This window comes from Scyliorhinus canicula, chromosome 6 (genome assembly GCF_902713615.1).
Source record: "Scyliorhinus canicula chromosome 6, sScyCan1.1, whole genome shotgun sequence".
NCBI lineage: Eukaryota > Metazoa > Chordata > Chondrichthyes > Carcharhiniformes > Scyliorhinidae > Scyliorhinus > Scyliorhinus canicula.
The window spans coordinates 49,801,405-49,828,915 of record NC_052151.1 but is presented as its reverse complement, the minus strand read 5'-3'; the positions used below and the strand labels follow the sequence as shown (position 1 = coordinate 49,828,915).

General features: G+C 45.5%; 1 protein-coding gene across 4 annotated transcripts in view; it reads left to right on the top strand.

Moving 5' to 3' along the window:
* Positions 1–26,327, top strand: part of LOC119967138 (glutamate receptor ionotropic, kainate 2) — a 587,375-nt gene extending 561,048 nt beyond the window's left edge. For 3 of the 4 annotated variants that reach the window (XM_038799271.1, XM_038799268.1, XM_038799269.1), the window contains exons 16-17: positions 20,439–20,689; positions 24,919–25,133. In XM_038799271.1, coding sequence (XP_038655199.1) covers positions 20,439–20,689; positions 24,919–25,083 — 416 coding nt within the window. In that variant the 3' untranslated portion in view covers positions 25,084–25,133. Of the gene's footprint in view, positions 1–20,438; positions 20,690–24,918 lie in introns of all 4 variants that reach the window. The other variant, XM_038799270.1, reaches the window with a different exon arrangement.
* Positions 26,328–27,511: the final 1,184 nt, after the last annotated feature.

Sequence of the window (27,511 nt, the reverse complement as noted above, 5' to 3'; positions counted from 1 at the left end):
AGATGTTAGGAAAGGATAATTAAGAATGCAGTTTTTTATAACCCTACTGCCTGGGCTGCTCTTCAGCTTTCAGCAAGAGTTTCTAATGGCGGGGGGGGGGGGGGGGATCTGATGGGGGACGGGGCCGGAGGGGGCAGGATTTGCATTTTAGAGTGGAAAGGGCCTTCGATAGACTTTGGGGGCACCTATGTTACACGCTTGACCTCCTTCCCATACCAGCCTCCTCGGACAGGCGCCGGAATGTGGCGACTAGGGGTTTTTCACAGTAACTTCAATGAAGCCTCCTCGTGACAATAAGCAGTTTTCTATTTTCTATTTTCTATTTCTATTGATCCACCACGTGATCCTCTGCATCAGAGCCACGCTTGAAAATACCTGCACCAATCCATGCCCATGTGAATCCCGGCTGGAGGGCCTGGACAATCGGACTTTCATCCCGTTGATCAGATACAATGGGTGCAAATGACCCATTTGCATCCTCCTGCCGGCGCTGAGTGCCAATCCCATTTTTAACCCAATGCTCAATTCTACTGGCAGTGGGCGGGCAGTGGAGAATCCACCCCTTGATTGATTTCCTTCATTTGCTGCACATCACTGTTTCTCAACCTTGTTGAATCGTGCTGACGTGTCTCTGTACGTATAGGAAAACAATGCACACTTAAGGACTTTATAGCCCATGAACCCTGTGTCATACACAATCAGGATTCAACATAACTCTATGCTCAGGAAGAACCCATATTCCATCTATTTAAAGTAAGCCAACCTCAATGGGCAGAGTTGTGAAGATATTGCAACTTTCTTTGCCATTCAGAGGTAGGAAGGTGAATCTCTCCAGCGCTGTTGCTCCTGATTGCTGTTAAAGACCTCTACTAAAAATGTATGTGTGTGACACCAAGGGTAACTTTCTCAGGTTAATCATAATTTAAAGAGAAAGTTGGCTGAGTGGAATGTGGCTAACCCACTTTGCACCGCCACTTCATCTCAAAAGGCATCAACAAGAAATTTTGAATTCCAGGTGAAGATGGAAGTCAGGAATGCCCACCATGGCAACCACAGACAAATGTGCAATGATTTATCAGGCTGAGTATGGCACTTTAAAGATGATTCCTTAACACCAGTAGATGCAATGTTAATATTGTAAGCTAGGCAACTGACTAGATTCAGACTAAGCAAATCAATCTTCAGAATGGAGTCGGTGAAATAGCAGCAGCTAGTATGTAAAGTTGTAACAATAAACCATCCGAAATGTAATCCTTTATCACAACCTATTTCAAATAAATGTGTTAATCTCTGTGTTGAAATAACAGCCAGAGGAGTGGTGTATTGGCGTATACATTTAAGTGATCATTTGTTATTATTTCCATCAATAATTTCCAGACCATTTTGCTGCAGGTTTCCAAAAGGAACAGTTGCGAAATTATTTTGCACACTTTCATGTCGGTTACCCTGTTAAAACGATACAATGTTTTGTTTACCAGGCTCAGTGGAAATTTGAAATTGAAAACATGAAGAACTATAATTAGAACAAAATAACCAATCTGTATGGCAGGGCCTATCAATATTGCTAGGGGAACAGAAATGGGTCTTTCTGTTGTTAATGGTTGCATGGTAACAGCTAGCCTTCAGCTGGCGTAACAGAAGTCTCCTCAATAATGTGATAAAAATGCAGCAATATAAATTTTATTCAGCCCAATGATTCAAAAACAATATTAATTTAACGGCATAAAATTTAAATTTCAATTGATTTTAGAAAGGAGCAATAAATCTAATATGCATATTTCAGCCCTAATAAAATTCAATTTACAGTTTTTAAAAATAGACCTTTTTCAGTTTCAGTGGAAAAGCTTGTATTTTCTAACACAGATTATGGGTTTTCTCATTTCTAAAGTAACTGGATTTAGAAAATGATTTCTGTCCCAGCTCTGCACATATTTTATCCTAGCGAAAGCTGCTATAAACTCTATCAGCAAAGAGAGCAAGGCGAAGCTGAATTGTTCATGTCTCTAAGCTGTCATTAAGCTATTTTCAATTCTACAATCGAACATCTCATTTTACTCCCCTTTTCTTGCCTCTCATTTAAATTCCTCGTTCTCTGCCGCACAGCTAAGTACCATAAAAATGTACTTATTGATTTTCTTCCTCAGCCTCTGCACTGAACAACTTGTGATTTAAACCTCCATTTCAATTCATCAAGCTTTCTGAGTTCGCTACCTTTTCTTTCCTTCCATGTAACCTCCCCTACCCATATTCACGGCCACTCACTTGTACTTGCTATCTCGAGCTTTGCTGCTCCCATCATTTCAATCACAGAAAGGCTGCGGGATTCTCTATCGGTGTCTTCGCCGGCAGCGCACCCGTATCCATGAGTTTCCTGACGGTGTGGGGTGGCCACAGTGGAAAAACCCATTGGCCGGTTGCGGGAAACGGAGGATCCCACTGCCGGCAAGGGTGCGACGTGCAGGAAAATGGAGCTGGCAGGATGGAGAATCCCTCCCAAGGTCTTTCCATTCACTTCCTTGTGTTGCTCTCTACCCACATCCTCCCCCCCCCCCCCCCCCCCCCCCCCCGTAACCCTAACTCCTGCATCCACCCTTGGAGAAACTCTCACCAAATTCTCTCACAATTGTACTTTCAAAATCGCAAATGCCTTTGGCCCTCCATTCACAATGACATTTTTAGAGCTACTGATCTGCTCAATCACACTTTCAACTTCCATCTTTGATTCGCTAGACCTCATTAAAACCATCATGCTCTCACTCCCCATGGCCATTCCCAAACCGCCACTTGTTTAAGTCCAAGGGATTTGATGGACATCCACCAGACCTCTTACCAACTGAGATACAGCTGGTAGAGGCCGATTTTTATCTGATTTGAACTGGACTGCATTGGAGATGACCGAAAGACTGTTGTATGCAAGAAAGCCAGTTCATGCCCAGGTCCTGGTCCAGTTCTGGAGTCAATACCAGTTTTTACCAAACTTCTCAGCGATGATCAGACTCACTTTTTCAGCAACTCGTGATTGCGCGGTATTGCGTGATAGAGTTGCTCATAGAAATGCATTTGCATTCCATTGTTGGACTATTATTGATTGACCTGCTTCATTTACTGCACATCACTGTTTCTCAACCTTGTTAAATCATGGCGACATGTCTCTATACTTATAGGAAAGAAATGCACATGTAATAGACTTGCAGTGGTGAAGTTGATTGTTGTGGCATATGTTTATCTTGCGTCAGCTGACATCAGTAGTCAGGGAACTGCGAGAACCTATTATTGGGCAGACTCAACATGGGTTTATGAAAGGAAAATTATGTTTGATTAACCTGTTGGAGATATGCGAGGATGTCACTATCAGGATAGATAAGGAAAAAAAACCAATGCATGCAGTGTGTTTGGATTTTCAGAAGGCTCTCGATAAGGTCTCACACAAGGGGTTAATATGCAAAATTATGGGATTGGGCGTAATATATTGATATGGATTGAGAATCGGTTAACAGATAGGAAACACAGTGTAGGAATAAATTGAACTTTTTCGAAGTGGCAGGCGGTGACTAGTGGGGTCCTGCTATACTGGCATAGATTGATTGAGATTAGGAATAAATGGATCATTCTTAGGTTAGTAGGCTGTGACTAGTGGAGGTACTGCAAGGAACAGTGCTTGGGCCCCAGCTATTTACAATCCATGGGCGGGATTCTCGAACCCCCTCCGGGTCGGAGAATTGCCCGGGGCCGGCATCAATCCCGCCCCCGCCGTGTCCCGAATTCTCCGCCACCCGAGATTCGGTGGGGGCAGGAATCGCGCCGCGCCAGTCGACGGGCCCCCCCGCGGCGATTCTCCATCCCGCGATGGACCGAAGTCCCGCTGCTGACAAGCCTCTCCCGCCAGCGTGGATTAAACCACCTACCGTACCGGCGGGATTGGCGGCGCGGATGGGCGCCGGGGTCCTGGGGGGGCGCGGGGCGATTTGACCCCGGGGGGTGCCCCCGCGGTGGTCTGGCCCGGGATCGGGGCCCACCGATCGGCGGGGGGGCTTGTGCCGTGGGGGCACTCTTTTTCTTCCGCCTTCGCCATGGTCTTCACCATGGCAGAGGCGGAAGAGATCCCCTCCCCTGCGGATGCGCCGGGATGACGTCAGCAGCCTCTGATGCTCCGGCGCATGCGCGGACTTACGCCGGCCGGCAAAGTCCTTTCGGCCCCGGCTGGCGTGGCGCCAAAGGCCATTCACGCCAGCCAGCGGAGCGCCAACCACTCCGGCACGGGCCTAGCCCCTCAATGTGAAGGCTTTACCCCTCCGCACCTTTGGGGTCGGCCCGACGCCGGAGTCGTTCACGCCACTCCAACACGCCGGGACCCCTCGCCCCGCCGGGTACGGGAGAATCCCGGCCCATTTCAATTATTTGGATGTGATGACACAAATCTAAATGGGAATGGGAATTGTGAGGCGGATACAAAGAGGGTTCAAGGGGACAAAGGCAGGTTAAGTGAGTGGTCAAGAACATGGCAGTTGGAATATAGTGTGGGAAAATTTGAAGTTATCCACCTTGGTAGGAAACACAGAAATACAGAGTATTTCTCAAATGGTAAGAGGTTGGAAAGTGTTGATATCCAAAGAAAGCTTGGTGTCATTACTTGTCAGTCACTGAAAGCTGATCTGCAGGTGCAACATAGCATAGTGGTTAGCACTATGGCTTCACAGCGCCAGGGCCCCAGGTTCAATTCCCAGCTTGGGTCACTGTCTGTGTGGAGTCTGTACGTTCTCCTGTGTCTGTGTGGGTTCCTCTGGGTACTCCGGTTTCCTCCTACAAGTCCCGAAAGACGTGCTATTAGGTAATTTGGACATTATGAATTCTCCCTCCGTGCACCCGAACAGGCATCGGAATGTGGTGACTGGGGACTTTTCACACTAACTTCATTGCAGTGTTAATGTAAGCCTACTTGTGACAATAAAGTTCATTATTATTAAATAGCACATTGCCCTTTATTGCAAAAGTATTTAAGTATAGGAGCAAGGCAGTCTTGCTGCAGTTGTGTAGAGCCTTGGTGAGACCGCATCTGGAGTATTTTGTGCAGTTGTGGTCTGCTTATTTAAGGAAGGATATAATTACCATAAAGGGAGAGCCATGATGTTTCATCATACTAATCCCTGGGATGGAAGAATCATGCTCAGTGGATAGATTGAGCGAACTAGGCCTGTATTCTGTCGAGTTTCAAAGAATGAGAGGTGACCTCATTGAAACAGACAAAATTCTTGTAGGGCCCAACAATGTAGCCGCAGAAAACATGTTTACCCTGGTTGGTGGTGTCCAGAACCAGGGGACACATTTCTAGAATAAGAGATGGATTATTTAGGACTGAGATGAGGAAGGGCGGCATGTGGCATAGTGGTTAGCATTGCTGCATATGGCGCTGAGGACCCGGTTGCAAATCTCGGCCCTGGGTCACTGTCTGTGTGGAGTTTGCACATTCTCCCCGTGCCTGCGTGGGTTTCACCCCCACAACCCAAAGATGTGCAGATTAGGTGAATTGGCCACGCTAAATTGCCCCTTAATTGGAAAAATAATTATTGGGTACTCTAAATGTTTAAAAAAAGGACTGAGATGAGGAAGAATTTCTTCACTCAGAGGGTTGTTGATCTTTGGAATTCTCTACCTCGGAGCGCTGTGGAGGCTCAGTCATTGAGTATGTTCAAGACTGAGACCGATAGGTGTCTGAATGTTCAAGATATTAAGGGACATCGGGATAGTGCAGGAAAATGGCATTCAAGTAGAAGATCAGCCACGATCTAGTTGAATTAGCAGTGCAGGTTCGAGGGGCTTAATGGTCTACTCCTGCTCCCATGTTCCTATCTGGCCAGACTGTATATCAGGTCCTGCTTCCATTTACCAAAATTCTCACTATTTCAGGATCATCCTGAAAGGCAAAGGTAACCAATCCCTGGTTTCGTTTCTCTTTGCAAACCATCTTCTTAAACCCCTCTTTCATGTCTCTTCTACCCTCATCGTCAACAGTAGGTGTGAGGAGCTCTCATGGGCTTCCAATCACCTGACCTTTAAATATTCCACCTCGTTCTCATATTGACCTCTGTTATCCTCAGCCACCGACAGTGAAGTTCAATGTGGGCACGAGGAACAGGGCCTTCTCTTTCGAATAGGCAATTTACAGCCTTCCAGACTCAGCATTGAGTCTACAATTTGAGACCAAAATCTTTGCTCCCATTTTGTTTCCTTTTTCTTTGCCGGTTTCTTTTTATTCCTCTCTTCATGGACTCCCTGATCACTAAGATTGAGAATAGCTGCCTGTCTCTGCGGTTAACATTCTTCCTGTGGTCCAACAGGTTAAACCTCCTCTAAGATTCCTCCTCGTTCTCACCATGGACTTGCATCTTTTTCATTGTTTATCTCCTATCCCCCTCATGCCCTCAACAAGCTTATCTTCTCCACGGCATTTACCTGTGGCTCGTTCAAGTATATTCCCACAAAGATGTTCACCATCCAACTCCCCTTTCCATAATAACTGATATTGTGTGGTTCCCTCTTCTCAGATAATGACCCTCTCTCTTCCATATCTGCCATCTTCACCACTCTTCACCAACAACTTCACCACCCACTGTTCACCACCTACTAGGCACAAGTCACGAGACTGATGTAATACTCCCGACTTGCCTGGAGTGCAGCTTCAACAACACTCAAAAAGCTCGACTCCATCCAGGACAAAGTAGCCCACTTGATTGGCACTCGACCCACAGCCTTTATTATTTACTCTCACCATCACCAATGCATGTGTACCATCTACAAGGTTCCCTGCAACTACTCACTAAGCCTCATTTGACAACAGTTTCCAAACCCGCAACCTTTACCACCTACAAGGACAAAGGACAGCAGATGCATGGGGACACCACCACCTGCAAGTTGCCCTCCAAGCCACACACCACCCTGACTTAGAACTAAATCACCATTCCTTCACTGCCCCGGATCAAAATCCTGAAACACCCATCTGTGGGTATACCTACACCATATGGATGGCAATGGTTCAAGAAGGTGGCTCACCATCACCTTCTCAAGGGCAGTGAGGGATGAACAATATATGTTGGCTGAACCAGCAATGCCCACACCCCGTAGACAAAAGGGCGGACGACGGCACAGTGGTTAGCACAGTTGCTTCACAGCTCCAGGGTCCCAACTTCGACTCCCCGTTTGGGTCACTGTCTGTGTGGAGTCGGCATGTCCTCCCTGTGTCTGTGTGGGTTTCCTCTGGGTGCTCTGGTTTCCTCCCACAGTCCAAAGATGTGCAGGTTAGGTGGATCGGTCACGCTAAATTGCCCTTAGTGTCCAAAAACGTTGGGTTGGGTGGTGTTACTGGGATACGGGGATAAGGTTGAGGTGTCAGCTTGGGTAGGGTGTTGTTTCCAAGAGCTGGTAGGCACCCGATGGGCCGAATGGCTTCCTTCTGCACTGTAAATTCTATGAAATAAATTAAAAAACCTCCCTTTATGAAACCAGACTCACCCCCTCTGCTGTAGTTCCAACCACTCTTTCTTCTCCAAAGCCCTTGAACCTGCTGCCATTGCCAAAATGTCTGCCCATCTTCCCTGGAACTCCAAGTTCGAATCTCTCCAATCAGTCTTTTAACTCCGCCACAGCATTGAAATGTCATTTATCAAAGTCACTGATGCCATTTTGAACCCTGATAAACTATCCCTCCTCATCCTTCTCCATCTGTCTGCAGCTTTGACATGGCTGACCACACCATCCTCCTCCAATGTCCAGCTGAATGGAACTGTTCTCACGTGGTTCCAATCTTATCTAATCATAACTAGAGTGCTTGCAAGGTCTTCTCTTCCCATCCCTCAACCCTGGTGTTCCTCAAGAATCTATCCTTGGCACCCTCCTATTTCCTCTGTAAATGCTCCTTCCCAGTTACATTATACAAAAGTATAATGTAAAGGTCTGTATCCACATAGAACAGTACAGCACAGAACAGGCCCTTCGGCCCTCAATGTTGTGTCAAGCTTTGTCCGAAACCAAGATCAAGCTATCCCACTCCCTGTCATTCTGGTGTGCTCCATGTGCCTATCCAATAACCGCTTGAAAGTTCCTGAAGTGTCCGACTCCACTATCACAGCAGGCAGGCCATTCCACACTCTAACCACTCTCTGAGTAAAGAACCTACCTCGGACATCCCTCCTATATCTCCCACCCCGAGCCTTATAGTTATGCCCCCTTGTAACAGCTACATCCACCCAAGGGAATAGTCTCTGAACGTCCACTCTATCTATCCCCCTCATCATCTTATAAACCTCTATTAAGTCGCCTCTCATCCTCCTTTGCTCCAATGAGAAAAGCCCTAGCTCCCTCAACCTTTCCTCATAAGACCTGCCCTTCAATCCAGGCATCATCCTGGTAAATCTCCTTTGCACCCTTTCCAATGCTTCCACATCCTTCCTATAATGAGGTGACCAGAACTGCACACAATACTTCATATGTGGTCTCACTAGGGTCCTGTACAGATGCAGCATAACCCCACGGCTCTTAAACTCAAGCCTCCTGTTAATAAACGCTAACATACTATAGGCCTTCTTCACGGCTCTATCCACTTGAATCGTAACTTTCAGAGATCTGTGGACATGAACCCCAGGATATCTCTGTTCCTCCACATTCCTCAGAACCCTGCCGTTGATCCCTGTAATCCGCATTCAAATTTGTCCTACCAAAATGAATCACCTCGCACTTATCATGGTTAAACTCCACCTCCCATTTTTCGGCCCAGCTCTGCATCCTATCAATGTCTCTTTGCAGCCTACAACAGCCCTCCACCTCATCCACTACTCCACCAATCTTGGTGTCATCAGTAAATTTACTGACCCACCCTTCAGCCCCCTCCTCCAAGTCATTGTTAAAAATCACAAATAGCAGAGGACCCCGCACTGATCCCTGTGGGACACCGCTGGTAACTGGTCTCCAGTCTGAAAATTTTCCATCCACCACCACACCCTCTGTCTTCTATGTGATAGCCAGTTACTTATCCAATTGGCCAAATTTCCCTCTATCCCACACCTCCTTACTTTCTTCATGAGCCGACCATGGGGAACCTTATCAAACGCCTTACTAAAATCCACGTATACGATATCAAAAGCTCTACCTTCATCTACACACTTAGTTGCCTCCTCAAAGAATTGAATCAAATTTGTGAGGCAAGACTTACCCTTCACGAATCCATGTTGACTATCCCGGATTAAGCTGCATCTTTCCAAATGATCATTAATCCTATCCCTCAGGACCCTTTCCATTAACTTACCAACCACCGAAGTAAGACTAACCGGCCTATAATTACCAGGGTCATTCCTATTCCCTTTCTTGAACAGAGGAACAACATTTGCCATTCTCCAGTCCTCTGGCACTATCCCTGTGGACAGTGAGGACCCAAAGATCAAAGCCAAAGGCTCTGCAATCTCATCCCTTGCCTCCAAAGAATATTGTTTTCTGATGACCACCAACCCTCCCTTAGCACCATCTCTCCCTCCACTGTATGTAAATTTGGCAGACACCTTGTATTGGATAAGCAGAAATTCCCTCTCTGTAAGTACGGAGATGTCCCAAATCATTGTTTAATGTTCCCTCCGCAAGCTCCATTCCTTAGCCACCAACTCCGCTCCTCTCCTTCACAGCTGTCAGGCTGAACCACACTACCCACAACCATGGCGTGATAGCTGACCCTGATATGAGCTTTCAGGCATCTACCCACACCACTAAGGCCCCTTATTTCAACCTCTGGAACATTACCTGCTTTTGTCCTTGCCAGAGCTCATCTGCTGTGAAAACTCTCATCTATGCATTTGTCAGCTCCAGACTTGACTATTCTAACTCTTGGGTGGTCTCCGAGTTTACACGCCGCTGTAAACTTGAGGTGATCCAAAACTCTAACATACATGTCCCAACTTGAACCATGTTCCGTTCATTCATCATCCCAGTGCTCTTGGACCTACATTGGCTCCCATTTAAGAAACAACGAATTTCAACATTTTTAGTCTAGTTTTTAAATCCCCCCTTGTCATCGCTCGTCCCTATCCATGTAATCTCCACCATCCTCTGAGATTTCTTCACTTTCCGATTCTGGACTCTTGAGCTTTCTTGATTTTAATTGCTCATCGTCATTGGTAGCCCTGCTTTCAGTTGCCAAGGCCCTAAGCTCTTGGATTCCCTCCCTAAATCTTTCTGCGTCTCGATCTCCCTTCCCTCTGGCTAGATGCTCCTTAAAACCACTGTCTTTGACCAAATTGTTTGCCAACTGCCTTAATGGCTCTTGGTCTGGTACATGGTACATTTTGTTTGATACATGTTCAGTGAAGTCCCTTAGCCGGCACGGTAGCACAGTGGTTAGCACCACTGCCTCACAGCATCAGGGTCCCAGGTTAAATTCCGGCCTGTGTGACTGCCTGTTTGGAGTTTGCACTTTCTCCCCGTGTCTGCATAGGTTTTCTCCGGGTGCTCCGGTTTCCTCTCACAGTCCAAAGATGTGCAGGTTAGCTGGATTGGCCAGGCTAAATTGCCGCTTAGTGTCCAAGGATGTGCGGGTTAGGTGGGATTACGGTAATGGAGCTGGGCAGTGGGCCTATATATGGTGTTCTTTCAGAGAGTTGATGGGCCGAATGGCTTACTTCCGCGCTGTAGGAATTCTATAGGATGTTTTACAATTTTAAAGACGTTATGTGAGTACAAATTGTCACTATTTGTAGGTATGCCGTATTTTTATTTTTCATCTGGTCTTAAATGGAATGGCTAACATTTGACACGCCACCAAGCAAGTTGTTTGAAATCTAACGTAGCTCAACCAACAGCGGAAACAGAAAGACTCACAGCCCTAGGACATCTTTTCGTGCTCATACCATTTTTGTGCTTTGGCTCCAGTATTGAAAATGATTGATTTTTTTGTTTTGAAAGATGTCGAACACAAGCGTCTTTGCATGAGTTGAATTCTCCCCTTTGTACGCTAAAGCCTGACAATTAACGAACAGTGTCAGTACGTTGTGGACTTTTTGTTTTTGAGTTGACTGATTTCTAGAAGTAGCCAAGATCTTAGATCAAAGTCTATCTGCTGTCTTGTTTGTGAGTTAATTTTTTTTTTGCGTGTGGAAGGAGCTGCTATAGCAATGTGATTTTTTGCTAAAAATGCAGTGAATTATAATTGCTTGTCAGAGCAAGCGTGATGATAACACAATAGCAACATGGAATAAGTATATTTATACCAGCTTTCTCATGACATGCTGAGAGGGAAAGGTCTTTACAATGTCAGATCAGGCAATTATGTTTAAAGGTCCAATTATAATTGCAATTTGCCATGGATAATATTTATCCCTCAGCTCACATCACTAAAACAGATTATTTGGCCATTATCACATTGGTGTTTGTGGTCCTTATTGTACACAAATCTGCTGCTGTGTTTCCCACATTATGGTGACTACATTTCAACGTACTTTTGTTGCTGGAAAGCGCTTTGCACTTTGGTCATGAGTTTATGAAAGGCTCGACATAAATCCGAGTTCTTACTTTTCTCGTGGTTCATGGACTATTTGTACAGTATCTATCAATGACAACAATTGTAACTTGGCAGTCTCTGCCAAGTTGACAAAAGGAGGCCCAGCAGGTCAGATTTTTGTTCTGCATTGCAGGCTGCATTAAAAGGTAGCCCCCCCTCCCCCCACACACACCGCCCAGCCATCAAAAGAGTGTGGTGACTGCCAGGTGTGAAGATGGGCTGAGCGGAAGGCCTGCCTCTTGTGCTCTGGCACTTTGCTAAAGTTATTTTTGTAAAGGATTTAAAAAAATAGTCCTCAAACCACACATGCTCCCCATTCCCCATCCTTCCTAACCTTTTCCACCCACTCCCCTTGTCCCCTCATATCCTCCATGCCATACTAACCCTCTCTAACCCACCCCATGACCCCTTATACCCCCATGCCAACTTAGTGCCAACTCATGCCCTTTCCACCACTCTTTTCCCTTATCCCCTCCATGCCAGCTCATCCAGTATCCCCATGAGCAAACCTCAGGAGCCTTACCGACATATAATAATTTGCTTATCAGTGATGTGACTATTTTAAAATACTCTTATTGATAATTAAAATCAATACATTGCAATTCCTTCAACTAATCTCTTATGAAAACAAATATTTCACTTAAGCATTTACTCTCTTATGAGGGCAGATATTTCTATTCTATAATCATTTGATGCTGTCAATCAAACTGTTCACTTGAAAGATTGTAAAATCAGTCATGCAGCACAAATCCTATAATGATAACCCTTAAGCTTGTGTCATGATGTGGAGTTAGTAGCAGGCATCAAGCTTTTTTTAAGTTTCACATTTAAAAAAAAATAAAACACAGTTCAGTTAAACCCCTTGACAGCTTTGACAGTTTCAATAAGATATGACAGTTCTTTGACAGCTCAACAGTTGTTTCATAACTTTCACACTTCCTTAAATGGTTGACAGTTTTTTAACAGGTTGACAGTTCTTTCACAGTTTGATAGAGTCCAAATGCACTTTTTATGCACTATCATGTTTATTTTTAACATTAACAGAGGGTACGTGACCTCTCTCAAAGAGTGCTTTACCAAAAGGGTTCCTTGTCTCTCCCAAAGGTGTCCTGGGACCTGTACCAAAGGGGTAACTTGTCTCTCCAAAAGAATACCCAAGTAAATCCATAAGTTTCAGACCGGCCCTTACCAAGCCTGTTCTGCACATTTTGGCTTTCAGGCACCTACCTCATCAAAATCACACGAGTGGAGACAGCTTCTGATTTATATGCATTATTTTCTCTTAGAATCATGGATGTGCAATTTATCAGCAGTCACACTACCAACCCCCTCCCCCCAACACAAACACACACACACACACACCTTTCCTTGACTCCCGATGACCAGGTTCTATGTCTGGACTTCTGGATTTGGGGTTCTCCGGACAGAGAGCCTCTGTGTTTCCACTTTTTCAAGAAGAGTGGCAGACATAGAACATAGAACAGTACAGCACAGAACAGGCCCTTCGGCCCTCAATGTTGTGCCGAGCCATGATCACCCTACTCAACCCACGTATCCACCCTATACCCATAACCCAACACCCCCCCCCCCTTAACCTTACTTTTATTAGGACACTACGGGCAATTTAGCATGGCCAATCCACCTAACCCGCACATCTTTGGACTGTGGGAGGAAACCGGAGCACCCGGAGGAAACCCACACACACAGGGGGAGGACGTGCAGACTCCACACAGACAGTGACCCAGCCGGGAATCGAACCTGGGACCCTGGAGCTGTGAAGCATTTATGCTAACCACAATGCTACCCTGCTGCCCTAAACCAGGGGATTACAGACTACTGAGTCTCACATCAGTGGTCAGGAAACTATTGGAGAAAATTGTGAAGGGCAGAATCAATCTCTACTTGGAGAGGCAACGTTAGATCAGGGAGAGTCAGCATGACTTTGTCATGGGGAGGTCATGCCTAACAAATATGATTGGATATTTTGAAGAGGTGACCCAGTGTGTTGATGAGGTAGTGCAGTTGATGTAGTTTATATGGATTTCAGCAAAGTCTTTGACAAGGTCCCACATGGAAGACTGACAAAGCAGGTAAAAGAAAATGGGACCCAGGTGACACCGCAAGTTGATTGAGTTTTCACTAACTTGATCGGGTTTTTTGAGGAAGGTGATTGATGAGGGGAAGGCAGTGGATTTGGTCTACATGGACTTCAGTAAGGCCTTTGACAAGCTCCCTCATGGCAGACTGATATAGAAAGTGTTGTTACATGGGATCAGAGGTGAGCTGGCAAGCTGGATACAAAACATGCTCGGTCATAGAGGACAGAGGGTAGCAGTGGAAGAGTGCGTTTTTGAATGGAGGGCTGTGATTAGTGGCGCACCTCAGGATCAGTGCTGGGACCTTTGCTGTTTGCAATATATATAAATGATTTGGAGGAAAATGTAGCTGGTTTGAACAGTAAGTTGGCGGACGACACAAAGGTTGGTGGAATTGCGGATAGTGATGAGGACCGTCAGAGGATACAGCAAAATATAGATCAGTTGGAGACTTGGGCGGAGAGATGGCAGATGGGGTTTAATCCAGACAAATGTGAGGTACATGGCAGAACCCTGTGGAGTATTGATAGGCAGAGGGATCTAGGTGTGCAGGTCACCGAAAGTGGAAATGCAGATGGAGAAGGTAGTCAAGAAGGAAGATGGCATGCTTGCCTTCATCAGTCGGAGTACTGAGTTAAAAAATTGGCAAGTCATGTTGCAGCTTTTACAACCTTAGTTAGGGTGCACTTGGAATATAGGGCGCGATTCCCCACTCCCCACGGCAGGTGGGAGAATCGTGGGAGGGCCGGGCGAATCACGACACACCGCCCTGGCACCCCCCGCGATTCTCCCACCCCCCCAAAATGGCAAAACGCGACACGCCGCTCGGAGAATCGCCGCAAGTGTCAAGGCCCGGCTCCCGAGATTCACGCACAGCCGCTCCTAGCCCCCCCCCCCCGGGGGGGGGGGGGGGGGGGAGGGGGAGAATAGGGGGTGAGGTGCGGCCTCCGAAGCCGGAGTGAAACACTCCGGGTTTCACTCCAGCATTGGCTGTTTCTCACCATCTTGAAGAATCGCGCCCATAGTGTTCAATTCTGGTCACCATACCAGATCAAGGAAGAAAAAAAAGTACAGCACAGGAACAGGACCTTCGGCTCTCCAAGCCTACGCCAACCATGCTGCCCGTCTAAGCTAAAATATGGAGGCTTTGGAGAGGGTACAGAAAAGATTTATCAGGATGTTGCCTGGTATGGAGGGCATTAGCTATGAGGAGAGGTTGGAGAAACTTGGTTTCTCACTGGAGGGGCGATCTGATAGAAGTCTACAAGATGATGAGGGGCATGGACAAGGGGCATGGGCAGGGTGGATAATCAGAAGCTTTTTCCCAGGGTGGAAGAGCCAATTACTAGGGGGCATAGGTTTAAGCTGTGAGGGGCAAGGTTTAAAGGAGATGCACGAGGCACGTTTCTTTACACAGAGGGTGGTGGGAGCCTGGAACTCGCTGCCAGGGGAGGTAGTGGAAGCAGATATGATCGTGACTTTTCAGGAGCGTTTCAACAAATCGAGCGTTTCTCGCGGCATCAACAAGGCCCCAGGATCAGCAATTTTGGCCCCTACAGGGGGACAGCAGGGAGTCGGAACGGTTCACGCCGCTCCAGCTGCTGCTCCGGCCATGGAATGGCCACCAGGGGATGTGCGCATGCACAGTGGGTCAGCGTGAACCTGCGCATGCGCTGTCCCACCGACGCGATTTTGGCGCATGCGCAGTGTCTCCCTTGACCGTGCCGGACCCGCCCCAACATGGGGCAGGAGTATAGGCGTCGGCGCGGAAGAAAGGAGGCCGGGAGTCAGAGAGGCCGGCCCACTGATTGATGGGTCCCGAACGCAGGCCAGGCCACATCGGAGCCCCCCCCCCCCCCCCCCCCCCCCCTCCCCTGCCCACAGGCCACCCCCTGACCCCTTCAACGATGAGGTCCCGCCGGCTCAGGGCATGTTAAAACAGCGCCGGCGGGACTCGGGTTTGTTTACCTAATTACCTCACAGCACGTCTTTTGGGACTTGTGGGTGGAAACCAGAGCACCCGGAGGAAACCCACACAGACACGGGGAGAACGTGCAGAATCTGCACAGACAGTGACCCAAGCCGGGAATCGAATCTGAAACCCTGGCACTGTGAAACCATAGTGCTAACTACTATGCTACCGTGCTGCCCATGGTGTTCTGGTCTTATATGATGGTCAGATGGGCTGATCAGTGACAGATGGAATTTAACCGTTAAAAGTGTGAGATAATGTACTTTGGAAGGAGTGCCAAGACAAGGGTGTACTCAATGAATGGCAGGACACTGGGAAGCTCAGAGGAACAAAGGGATCTTGGGGTGTTTGTCCACAGATCCTCGAAGGTGGCAGGACAGGTAAATAGTATTGTTAAGAAGGCATACCCAACACATGGCTTTATCAGTCGTGGCATAGATTATAAGTGTGGGGAGGTTATGTTGGAGCTGTACAGGACTTTGCTTAGGCCGCTCCTGGAGTACTGTGTTCAGTTGTGGTCACCGCACTATAGGAAAGATCTGATTCCAGAGAGGGTGCAGAGGAGATTCACCGGGATGTTACTGGGTAGGCTCGGGTTGTTTTCTTTAGAACATAGAAGGATGAGAGGGGTATAATATTATGAGGGGCATGGGCAAGATGAATAGAAAGAAGTTGTTCCCCCTTAGTTGAAGGATCAATAACAAGAGGAGATAACTTTAAGGTGGAAGGCAGGAGGTTTAGAGGGTATTTGAGGAAAACATTTTTTACCCAGAGGGTGATGGGAATCTGGAATGCACTGCCTTGGAAGGTAGTTGAGGCAGGAAGCCTCAATCTTCAAAAAGTACTTGGATGTACGCTTGAAATGACATAACATTTAAGGCTAATATTGAGTGCTGGTAAATGGGATTAGTTTAGATTTAATGTTGTTGTATTTTGCTGGTACGGGCCAAAGGACCTCTTCTATACTGTGTGATTCTATGATCCATCCAGTTATAAATTGAGTAGTTTTATCAATCCTATATGTAAGATGTTTTAGGAACAAATATGTAATTTAATACATTGAGCTAAAGATAATGATTGTTTAATCTTTAAACTGTGAATGATTACTTTAATTATTATCAAACAGGAGTTAGGAAGACATTGAATGCTGAGAATATAATGTAACAAGTTTAACTGATGCAAAAATGATTCGATTTATATTAACAGCCAGCACTTTTCTTGTAGATCTGCCGATTGGGCCAAATTCACTGAAACGCTCAATGCTGGCCTTTTGGTTACTCTTTCTCATCTTCCCAGTTGGTCTTCCAACACTTATCCCTGGCAGGCTTTTGGTTAAGGTAGAATACTGGTTCCTGTGTATATGCTACAAAGAAAAAAATAAGGGTGTTGCTTTCATTGCCCCTTTATTCAGAGAATCCATTGAAAGAGAAAAAAAGAAGGCTGAAATGGGAATAGACCATTAGGGGATAAATGTTACAAGAGAGATAGATGAGGCAGACTTGACATTAAATGATGTGAAGATTAATGGGGAGGCAGGAGCATAGTGGTATTGTTGCTGGACGAGTAATCCAGAGACCCAGATTCATGCTCTAGGACCCGGGTTCGAATCCCGCCATGGAGGATGGTGAAATTTGAATTCAATAAAAATCTGGAACTAAAAGTCTGAAGGTGATCTTGAAACAATTGGCGATTGTCGTGAAAAGCCCATCTGGTGCACTCGTGTCCTTTAGGGGAGGAAATCTGTCGTCCTTACCTGGTCTCGTCTACATGTGACTCCAGATCCACAGCAATGTGGTTAACTCTTATATGCCCTCAGGGATGGGCAATAAATGTGACGCCCCATGAACACATTTTAAAAAAAATCACCATATTAGAGAATGGGGTTAAAGGCTCAGGAGAGTGTGCAGTGAAGATTTACAAGGACGATACCACAAATGCATGGTTACACATATTAGGAAAAGATTGGCAGACTGGGTCGATTGCCTCTTGAAAGAAGAAGGCTGAGGAGTGACCCAATGGAGATCTTTAGAATTGTGAAATGTTTTTGATAAGGGAGAAAATGTTTCCTCTTGTAAGGAAAAGCCGAACTCAAGGCCATTCAGCTGAGATAGTCAGCTGGTGCCATGCGGCAGCCAATCCTGCACTGCTTGCAGCCAGTTGCTCTTTTCTGCAGAAAACGAGGCCACATTTTCCCTCTCCAGCAGGTTTTCCACCGGTCGTGAAGCGACATAGGACTCACCACTCTGGCCTACGGTCCTTATTGCCATCCGTTAATGGAATCGGAGTCCGATACGCATATTTCAATAGGGAGCCTTCTGTTTTCAGGTAGATGTACCCCTCATCAATAAGTAAGAGCAGATTAACAGCTGAACCTGTGGAAAGCAGTGGGTTTGGAGGAGGGATCTTGCTTGTTTCTACTCTACTCATCTGATGAAGGAGCCAAGCTCCTAAAGCTAATGATTCCAAACAAACCTGTTGGACTTTTCCCTGATGTTGTAAGACTTCTTACTGTGCTAACTTGGGCTATGCAGCTGGTTTGTGATGCATAGCAAGGCCAACAGCAGGGGTTCAATTCCTGTACCAGGTGAGAGGTTATTCATGAAGACTCTGCCTTCTCAACCATGTTGCACGCCTGAGGTGTGGTGACCGCAGGTCTCCCCCTCAAAGGCCCGTGGTCATCTGGGAATATGGCGATTTTTATGACTAGGTCATTAGTCATTGTTGCACCTGGTTTCTGACCAGAAAATGGGGGTATAAGTGGCCACGGAATATCATGTGCTCCACGGGCCTCTGAGCTACCTCCAGAGTGGCCATCTGAAAGAGATATTAGGGCATTCATTTACGCTATTCAAGGGCAGAATGCATGTTTTAGAGCCCTGTAAGAAAATGACTCCCTTCACAAACATTGCCACATTAAAGAAGGTCAGTGAGGTGCCACAGTAAACATAGCAGTCGTGATTGGCAGCCCTCGTCGACGCTACCACCAAGAAAGCACCTACAGCACCTATACTTCCTCAGGAAACTAAGGAAATTCGCATGTCCACATTAATTCTTACCAACTTTTAGAGATGCACCATAGAAAGCATCCTATCTGGCTGCATCACAGCCTGGTATGGCAACTGCTCAGCCCAAGATCACAAGAAACATCAGAGTCGTGAACACAGCCCAGTCCATCACACAAACCTGCCTCCCATCCATTGACTCCATCTACACCTCCCGCTGCCTGGGGAAAGCGGGCAGCATAATCAAAGACCCCTCCCACCCGGCTTTCTCACTCTTCCAACTTCTTCCATCGGACAGGAGATACAGAAGTCTCAGAACACGCACGAACAGACTCAAAAACAGATTCTTCCCTTCTGTTACCAGACTCCTAAATGACCCATATATTGACTGACCTGATTAACTCTACACCCTTGTATGCTTTACCCGATGTCGGTGTTATGTAGTTGCATTATGGGCAGGATTCTCCTAACGGGAGTGTTTTACTCCGCCATCGGCGACCGTGCTCAGACCCCATTCTGGGGCCTCCGTGGGGCTGGCAGGGGCATGGCGCGATTTGCGGGGGCAGGGCCTCGGCACGGCGTCTTGAGTTCCACGCATGCGCAGTTGGGCCGGCGCCAACTAGCGCATGCGTAGTGGCCGTCCTCCCCCAGGCCATCCAGCACAAAAATGGCGCAGGGATATGACATTGCCAATGGAGGAAAGGTTGACAGAGAGGCCGGCCCACCGATCAGTAGGCCGCGATCGTGGGCCAGACACCATCAGAGGCCCCCGCTGATGAGGGAGCCCCCCACCCCCCCTTCCCAGGCTGCCCCCTGAGTGTTCCCGCAGAGTTTCCGCCGGCAGCGACCAGGGGTGAATGGCGCCGGTGGGACTCTGTCGTCTCGGAGCGGCCGTTCGGCCCACACGGGCGGCTCTGCCGATTCCTGCGACCGGCGCCACGCCAAACGCGCTGGCGCAAATGGCGCCAATTCTCCGCACCTCGGAGAATCGCGCGCTGCGTCGGGGCATCGTGGCGCAGTTGCTCCAATTCTCCGGCCCGGCGCGGGGCTCGGAGAATCGCCCCCAGTGTACCTTGTGTTGCCCTATTATGTATTTTCTTTTATTTCCTTTTCTTTTCATGCACTTAATGATCTGTTGAGCTGCTCGCAGAAAAATACTTTTCACTGTACCTTGGTACACGTGACAAAAAACAAATCCAATCCAAGTCTGCTGTCCTTTTCCCCAACCCCAGGACCTATCTGAAGATGTGGATTAACAGCGCAATGTTCAATCCTCCTGAAGGGTGAATCACTTGTGAAGGCACAACAGGTGTTGGAATATTTTGGTCCGACCTGAGGCAAACGTAGGACTTATTCGTGGAGCTTTCCTCAGATGTCCTGCTGTCTCCAAACAATCCCGCCAAGTCAACTAGCCTCCAGACCCCCCCCACCCCCCCACACACACACACCCTGCTAACTTCAACATTGTAACAAACAGATGTGTTCAAGAAAATGAAAGAACGCTTCATAATTGTTTTTAATGACCCTATGATTTTTCCATTGGGTTGTTCTCAGCAGGAGACTGCAGGACAATGCTGGTGAACTGTTGGCAACCCTACTTAAGATTCAAATCTGGGCTGACCTCAGGTTGGGGGTGCACTACACTCGTGGATTGCCTGACCACCTCACTGCCACCAAAAGCAACACTTCCCAGCAAACGAGCAGTAATGGTGTGATGTATCTGAATGCACAGCATTTTTGAGAACACGTGGGCCTCAAGCAATTTGGCTGTCAAAAGTGACGTAAACAAAGAAAGCCGGCAGAAGCTCATCTTACCTTATTCTCTTCATCTCCAGGTTCACCGTACAGGGAAAAGATCACTATCGCTATTCTCCAGCTGCAGGAAGAGGGGAAACTGCACATGATGAAAGAAAAATGGTGGAGGGGAAATGGCTGCCCTGAGGAAGAGAGCAAAGAAGCCAGTGCTTTAGGAGTCCAGAACATTGGTGGCATCTTCATAGTGTTGGCTGCAGGCCTGGTGCTCTCCATCTTTGTGGCAGTGGGCGAATTTCTGTACAAGTCGAAAAAAAATGCACAGCTTGAGAAGGTAAAAGACTTTTCCAGTACATCTGTAAGTTACTGGAGATTGTATAATGCGGTCACACTGATATTTCAGTAGGGTGAAATCTTCCTGAGTTATATATAAATATCCAGATTCTCTGTCAAGAATAAGAACATTTTGTGTGCATGTTTTGCGGCAGCAAAATCATATGAACTCGGAATTTGAATTTTGTAAAAATAATTAATGGTCACTGGCTTTGTTCAAGCCCGTATATCTAAAATGAAAGAAATATTTATTTCTTTGGAAGTTGTAAGGCAATAATTTTTCCATGCAACCATTAATGTAGTGGTATTTGACATAAAATATTCATTGTGTGAGACAAACATGGGTATAAATTCAAGCCCCAACATGAACAATCCAGTCAGCAATGCTGTCAGTAATATTGTTTTATCTCTGAGCTGCATTTGAACTTTGAGCCACAAAAAATGGACCATATTTGATATTTTTCATTGTTTACCCATTGTATGTGGTGCTCAATTTAATAAATGTAATTGTGTTAAGTAGTTATTGGCAATTCAATGTATTTCAGTGCGATAGGAAAACATCAAAGATAAGCAATATGACTGTTTCATTAACACAGATAACACCAGCAGAAGGGAAAGTGCGTTAGAACAACAATTGTTGAATCCATATATCAATTCATAATTTTGTTGCCACTGATTCAGTGTGCCAGATAATAGGCTTAAGTAGCTAAATCCATGTTCGTCACATATAGCAATTTTGATTCATGCTATAATGTGTTCTGCTTTTCATTAGCCATAATGCTTTGTCTCTACTGTGCAACTCCTAATTTTTTTTTAACTTAAACACTGCTTATTTCTCTAGATATGCAACGATTACTCTGCCAGTATTTGACCAAAAGGGTACTTTTTAACCAGTAGATTGGAACTGGGGCAGACTATGCCCTATTTACTGCCAAATCAAACAATTCATGCTCGTAGCCATTGCATAAATTTCTGATTAGAAAACAAATGTTGACTTTCCCCATAGAGAAAAAGTGTCAGTCATTTGAGCGACAATTAACAAATCACTTGAATTCCTTGATGCAGTGGCAGAAGGAGAAAGAAAGTGTGGGCGCTCAGCCTTTCAACCAATCATTAAAAGATTAAAACAGTGCAGGTGGCCTGGTGGTTAGCACTGCTGCCTCACTGCGCCGAGGACCCGGGTTCGGTCCCGGCCCTGGGTCGCTGCCTGTGCAGAGTTTGCACATTCTCCCCTTGTGTCTGCGTGGGTATCAACCTCGCAACCCAAAGATGTGCAGGGTAGGTGGATTGGCCACACTAAATTGCACCTTAATTGGACAAATTGAAAAAAAAGATGAAGAGGTTTGCTTAATTTGTCAAAGCTGATGTTACAAGACGAGCTGAAACAGCTACTACAAGTTAAAGGACTGGTGCATTAATGTATTTTTACAATTATTAACCAGGCTCGCAACAACACAGTCCAAATGAAAAAAGATATTTAATGAGCATCAGCATAAACAAAATGTGTATTTTAGGCCCAGATTTTTGATTGTTTTAATTTCAGGTAAGAGGGGGGAGAAGGAGCTGGCAGGGGGCTTGTGGGACGGGTGGGATTCAGTGTGGCTGAGGGAGGGCAGAGATGATGGGTTTGGTTTTGAATTTGGGCCCGTCTCCTGAAATGAGTGCGGAGGCTGCCAGGTGGGGAGGCAGGCTGATGGAAGATCTGCCTCTATACTCCGGCACTACGTTAAGTTAATTTTTTTTAAAGATTGAAACAAAAAATAACCCTCCAGCCCTCACCCCTCAATACCCTTATCCTGTATATAGTCCGATGCCCCATCCATGCCAATCTAAGCCACCTCATGTTTCCTACCTCCATGGCTCCAAACCCGTATGCCAACCATATATCTCTACCCATCCACCACGGTACCTCAGGCACTCTATGACAACACATGGTCTTTGTAGCTCCTATGCCAACTTAGTTCCAACTCATGTCAACACATGCCCAAATTTGTCCTTGCCCACTCCATGTCAACTCACTAGTGTCATTTGACAGGTTTTGATAGTTCTGTGATGGCTTTGACAGTTCATTGACAGCTTTGACAGTTCATTCACAGTATTGAGACTTCATTGACAGTTCATTGACAGCTTTGGCAGTTCATTGGCAACTTTAAAAGTTATTTGACAGCTTTGAGAGTTCTAATGAGTTTCTGCACTTTTTATGCACAATCACATTTACTTTTAACAATCCCAAAGGAATCCTTAACTCCCTCAAAGGTGTCCTGTGATGATATTCAAAGGGGTATGTTACCCCTCCAAAGAGATACCCTGGCTACCCAAATGGATCCACCAAGTTCAGACCTCCTCTTGCCTAGTGTAATCTGCACACTTCAGGTGTCACACTCCTGACCTATCCCACTTTAATGAAGGCTGCTGATGATTTCAATGGCCAGCTGCCTCTGTAAACTACCCAAGCACAAACACTGGCCCAAATCCAGTGCCGCCCTGTTCAACGGCACGACTTAGAATGTCTGCCATTTTTGCCATGACCAAGAGACTTTCCATTGTATTGAAAGTCTGGCTCTTAGTGGTAATGTGATTATGTGAGTTTTCATTTGTCAAAAAATTGTTTTATTTTCAGATTTTGAACATGTGTTAAAGTCTAGGGGTTGAATTATTGTCATATAGGTTAGAAATAGGATCCATTTGTTTGGGGCCAGAAAGTCACCTCCAGGGAAAACTGATTAAAGATAAGATGTTCAAGCTGGTGAGCCCTTATTTGGCATGGAGACATGTATAGATGTCCATAAGGGAAGTAGGTAGGCTCTTGAAGCTGGAGGACCAATCAGAGGTCTTACAGTTCCAGAGAATCATTTGGTTGCAGTACATGGTAAGTATCTGGAAGAATGCCTCAAAAACCAGGTCCCCTCTTAGCCATTTCTTGTAAACTTTAATTAAAATCCAGCAAAGCAGCCAGGTTACCACTGTGGCAAATTAATCACTTTACAGGGTGGCCTTTGGCTGTACCCCCACCCAGACAGGCAGGTAGAACCTGCATGCCTGCCAGAAGTGCTGGTCCTCATGCATGCCCAATTGTAGGCTGTTGAACTGCACCCTCCAATAATGTCAAGAAACTGGAGGCCAACTGGAATATCCCAGTTGGCCTCCGAAACCTACCTTTAACAAGGCTCTTGATGGAACTAATTGACTTCCTAACTTGTGCAATTGAGTGGCCTTCCTGTGCCCTGTAAATGTCTCTCCCAAAATGGCTGACACTGCAATAGCATCCTGTAATTGGCACACTGGCCAGCCCTGCTTCCCTGCCACCATTCCTGTCTTCAGCTGTTCCCAATAATACAGCCTTAGATGACTACAATATTGTAAGTCATTTTTAAAAATAAATTTTGAGTACTCAATTTTTTTTTCCAATTAGGGGCAATTTAGCGTGGCCAATCCACCTACCCTGCACATCGTTGGGTTTATGGTGGTGAGACCCACTCAGACACGGAGAGAACGTGCAAACTCCAAATGGACAGTGACCCGGATCGAACCAGGGTCCTCGGCACCATGAAGCAGCAGTGATGACCACTGTGTCACTGTGCCGTCCCCATTTTTTTGGATTGTACGATATTCATGTAACTTCTAGAAACCCTAACAAATAAGCATCTCACTCCAGCTTGGAAACTCTAAGGTGGAAAAATGTATTTGTGTACTGCAAATTTACTTCAATTCCCCAGTGGAGGGATGATGGGCAGGCAGCATCACGGACTATCACTTCTGCAGTCGGTGTGGCATTCTTCAAAGATACCATAATGCCAGACGCATTGCTGCACAAACAAATTTCTCACCCTAATTGTTTTACTATCAATGTTAGAGAATGGTTAGGCAGTAGTCAGTGGAGAAACAATTGGATTCCTTCCAGTGGGAGCTACTGGCTCAGGGTATTATGACTATCATTTATTAATACTGTGTACATAGTTATCAAGTGGATGAAATATTTGATTGATAACTAATAAGTGCAGTAAACACAGCATTCCTATAGTTCCTTACAATTTAAGGAGAGCACATTACTCTTAAAAGCAATCTTGTCATTTTTATTTAAAGGCAAGCAGTAAGCTAAATGGTTTTCTTTCAATCATTGCCAAACTTGCCTGGTGTTAGGGCAGAGAAATCTAAGCTAACATGTGATTTCACTGTCGCTTCAAGGCATTGCAGTTTGATTTCATTTTCAGTCTTTAATTTTCCCCACAGAGGTCCTTCTGTAGTGCCATGGTTGAGGAGCTCAGGTTGTCTCTCAAGTGTCAACGGCGTCTGAAACACAGGCCTCAGGCACCAGTGATAGTGAAAACAGAAGAAGTTATCAACATGCATACGTTCAACGACAGGAGATTGCCTGGCAAAGAAACAATGGCATAAAGTGTAGAAAATCCACATCGAGCACAAACAGTAATCTTTGTTCCCAATGACCTGCAAGAGTGTTTCCTGTGGAAATATGCAAACCGTGCCGAACAAGCGAGTTACCTCATGATGCCGTGTCGAAAAAAAAATGACCTACCATATGAAAACAGGGTGGTCAAAGTCTATTCCGAAACATTGTCAAGGACCAAAACTTGCAAATAAAATAATTAAATGCAGTAAGGACTTTTCCCCTCCGTCCCTCTTACCCCGCCCTCTATTTTTTTTCTCCCAATTATAGGAAATGGATGGTGATAATAAAGGAAAAAGAAACACACTGGACAACAAAGGGAAAACTGATGTTGAGTTATAGCTAAAGTTATAAGAGGTGGAAATGGTGCTGAGAAATGTCCAAACTTGTACAGTTGCTGTAATAGAGGCTGTTCAAAGTAATTGAGGTTAAAGGTGAAAGAGAAGTGAGAGGCATTGGAAAGAAACGGTGAAACCTTCATGCGATATTTCACGTGTTTGTATCACCACCAGAAGGGAACACAAGGCAATAATTGTTTTCCATCAATTTAGTTTTTTTTAAAAACTGGATCAGACTGCATTGAACCCTCAAAATGAAAATCCGTTAAACAATTAAACTTTTTAAACAATGGATTGCAAAGTCGTTTTCCAAAATTTGAATGAAGTAGGGTTTAAAGAACAGTCTATAGTCCTTTAAGTTTGTGTACCTCATTGTGGTAACCGAAAAGTGTGTATGGCCCCCCCCAGTTCCCCCATCCCAGGTCTCAAGAATTGATCCTTTCAAGTCGCTTCACCCACCTGCTCCCACATCCAGCTGAACTGATTTGACACTTGGCCTTTCAACTCGTGTGGTTGCGCCTGATTAATTATGGATATAGGATTTTCATTGACATGATCCCATGGTAATGTTGCAGGAGACTCTTTTGTAGAATGCACTAAATCTCAAGTCACTACTGCTACAACTCCTTGTGAGCAGTTTTTCAAGATGTTCATGTTTATTTGTGGAAATGCAAGATTTATATGAAAATAGTTTTTGTATGGAATTTTTGTAATAATTTTTATCAAAAAACGAACACACGGGCACTAAATCTCAATGGGTTTCCATTAGGCTGATAGAATACAGTGATGAACTATTGTGTGTAAGAAAAGGCACAGAGTCTTGGCCATATATTGTGATAATAAATGAAGTGCATACTGAATATTGTCTGAAATTAATGCACAATCTTAAAAAAATACAAAGTAATTGAGACATTTTTATTTAAATATTTCGCATCACATTGAGCTCAGTGTTTTACACAAATTGGTTTGGGGCCAATGGCTGTACGCCTGTTTTTCTTTCATTCTCAGATGATATTCTTTGGCAAATGTTCTAAAAATAACTTGCAGTCGAGGAATTATAGAGCTAGTGTCGTAAGTAAAGGTGGAAGTTTTCTCCTGTGCTTATGTTTACAGGTACCTGAATGAAATAATGTAAATGTAATTGCCTTTGCTGTGCTGCAATGAGAAATGTCATCAAAAATATCAGTGAATGCAGAGCCCTTATTCCTAAAATCATAAGATAAGGGCATATAACGGTGCCCATTTTGCCTTTTTTGGCTCTTGCATCCAGAAGGACACTATGGATCCTCCTGCACCCCCCCCCCCCCCCCCCCCCCCCCCCCCCAATTCTACTGTTTGGTTATTTCTTTATTTATTCCAGGCTTTTTGGCATTTGCTACCCGACCTAGATTTCCTTCATTATTTGACCACTGTCAAGGTGAAGGAGGACTGCCTGTTATTATTCCCCCAAATTTACCTTTTAATAATTTGAATCTGTGTCCCTTGTACTGTTCTCATTGTTAAGTTGGAAGTAATTTTCTGGGTCTACCTTTTCAGTACTTGTTACTATATTGCATCCTTCCATAAAATGTATTCTCCTTTCAAGGCTATAAGAGTTCACATTTCCTCAGTTGCTCATCATGCCACAGCCCTCGGCCTCTGATGCTCAGGATCAGTCTCATGGCTGTCCCTTGATCTGCCTCCAGTGCTTGAATAATTCTGTATCCCAGTGTCCAGAACTGGATACAGGACTCAATTTGTAGTCTGACTAGTATATTGTACAGATGGATTATGACTTTCTCGCACATGTATGCTACTGTTTTTGCCTATATAGATCAGCATTGTATTTGCTTTGTTGGTTTCTCCTCTGTATTTATTGAACATGTTGACCATTGAGTCTACCAAGAACTCTAGATACCTTTCAATGTCACCATCAGCCATTTTAACTCCATTGCTGGAGTGCATTTGTCCCATAGTGCATTTGTTTTTTTTTGTTGCGGATTGACAGAATTTCACACATGCTCACCCGTTCACATATTAGGGGTAATTCTCCAACTTTGCATTTCTGATGGGTGTTTTTTGCCTGCCAGCGTAGCACGTT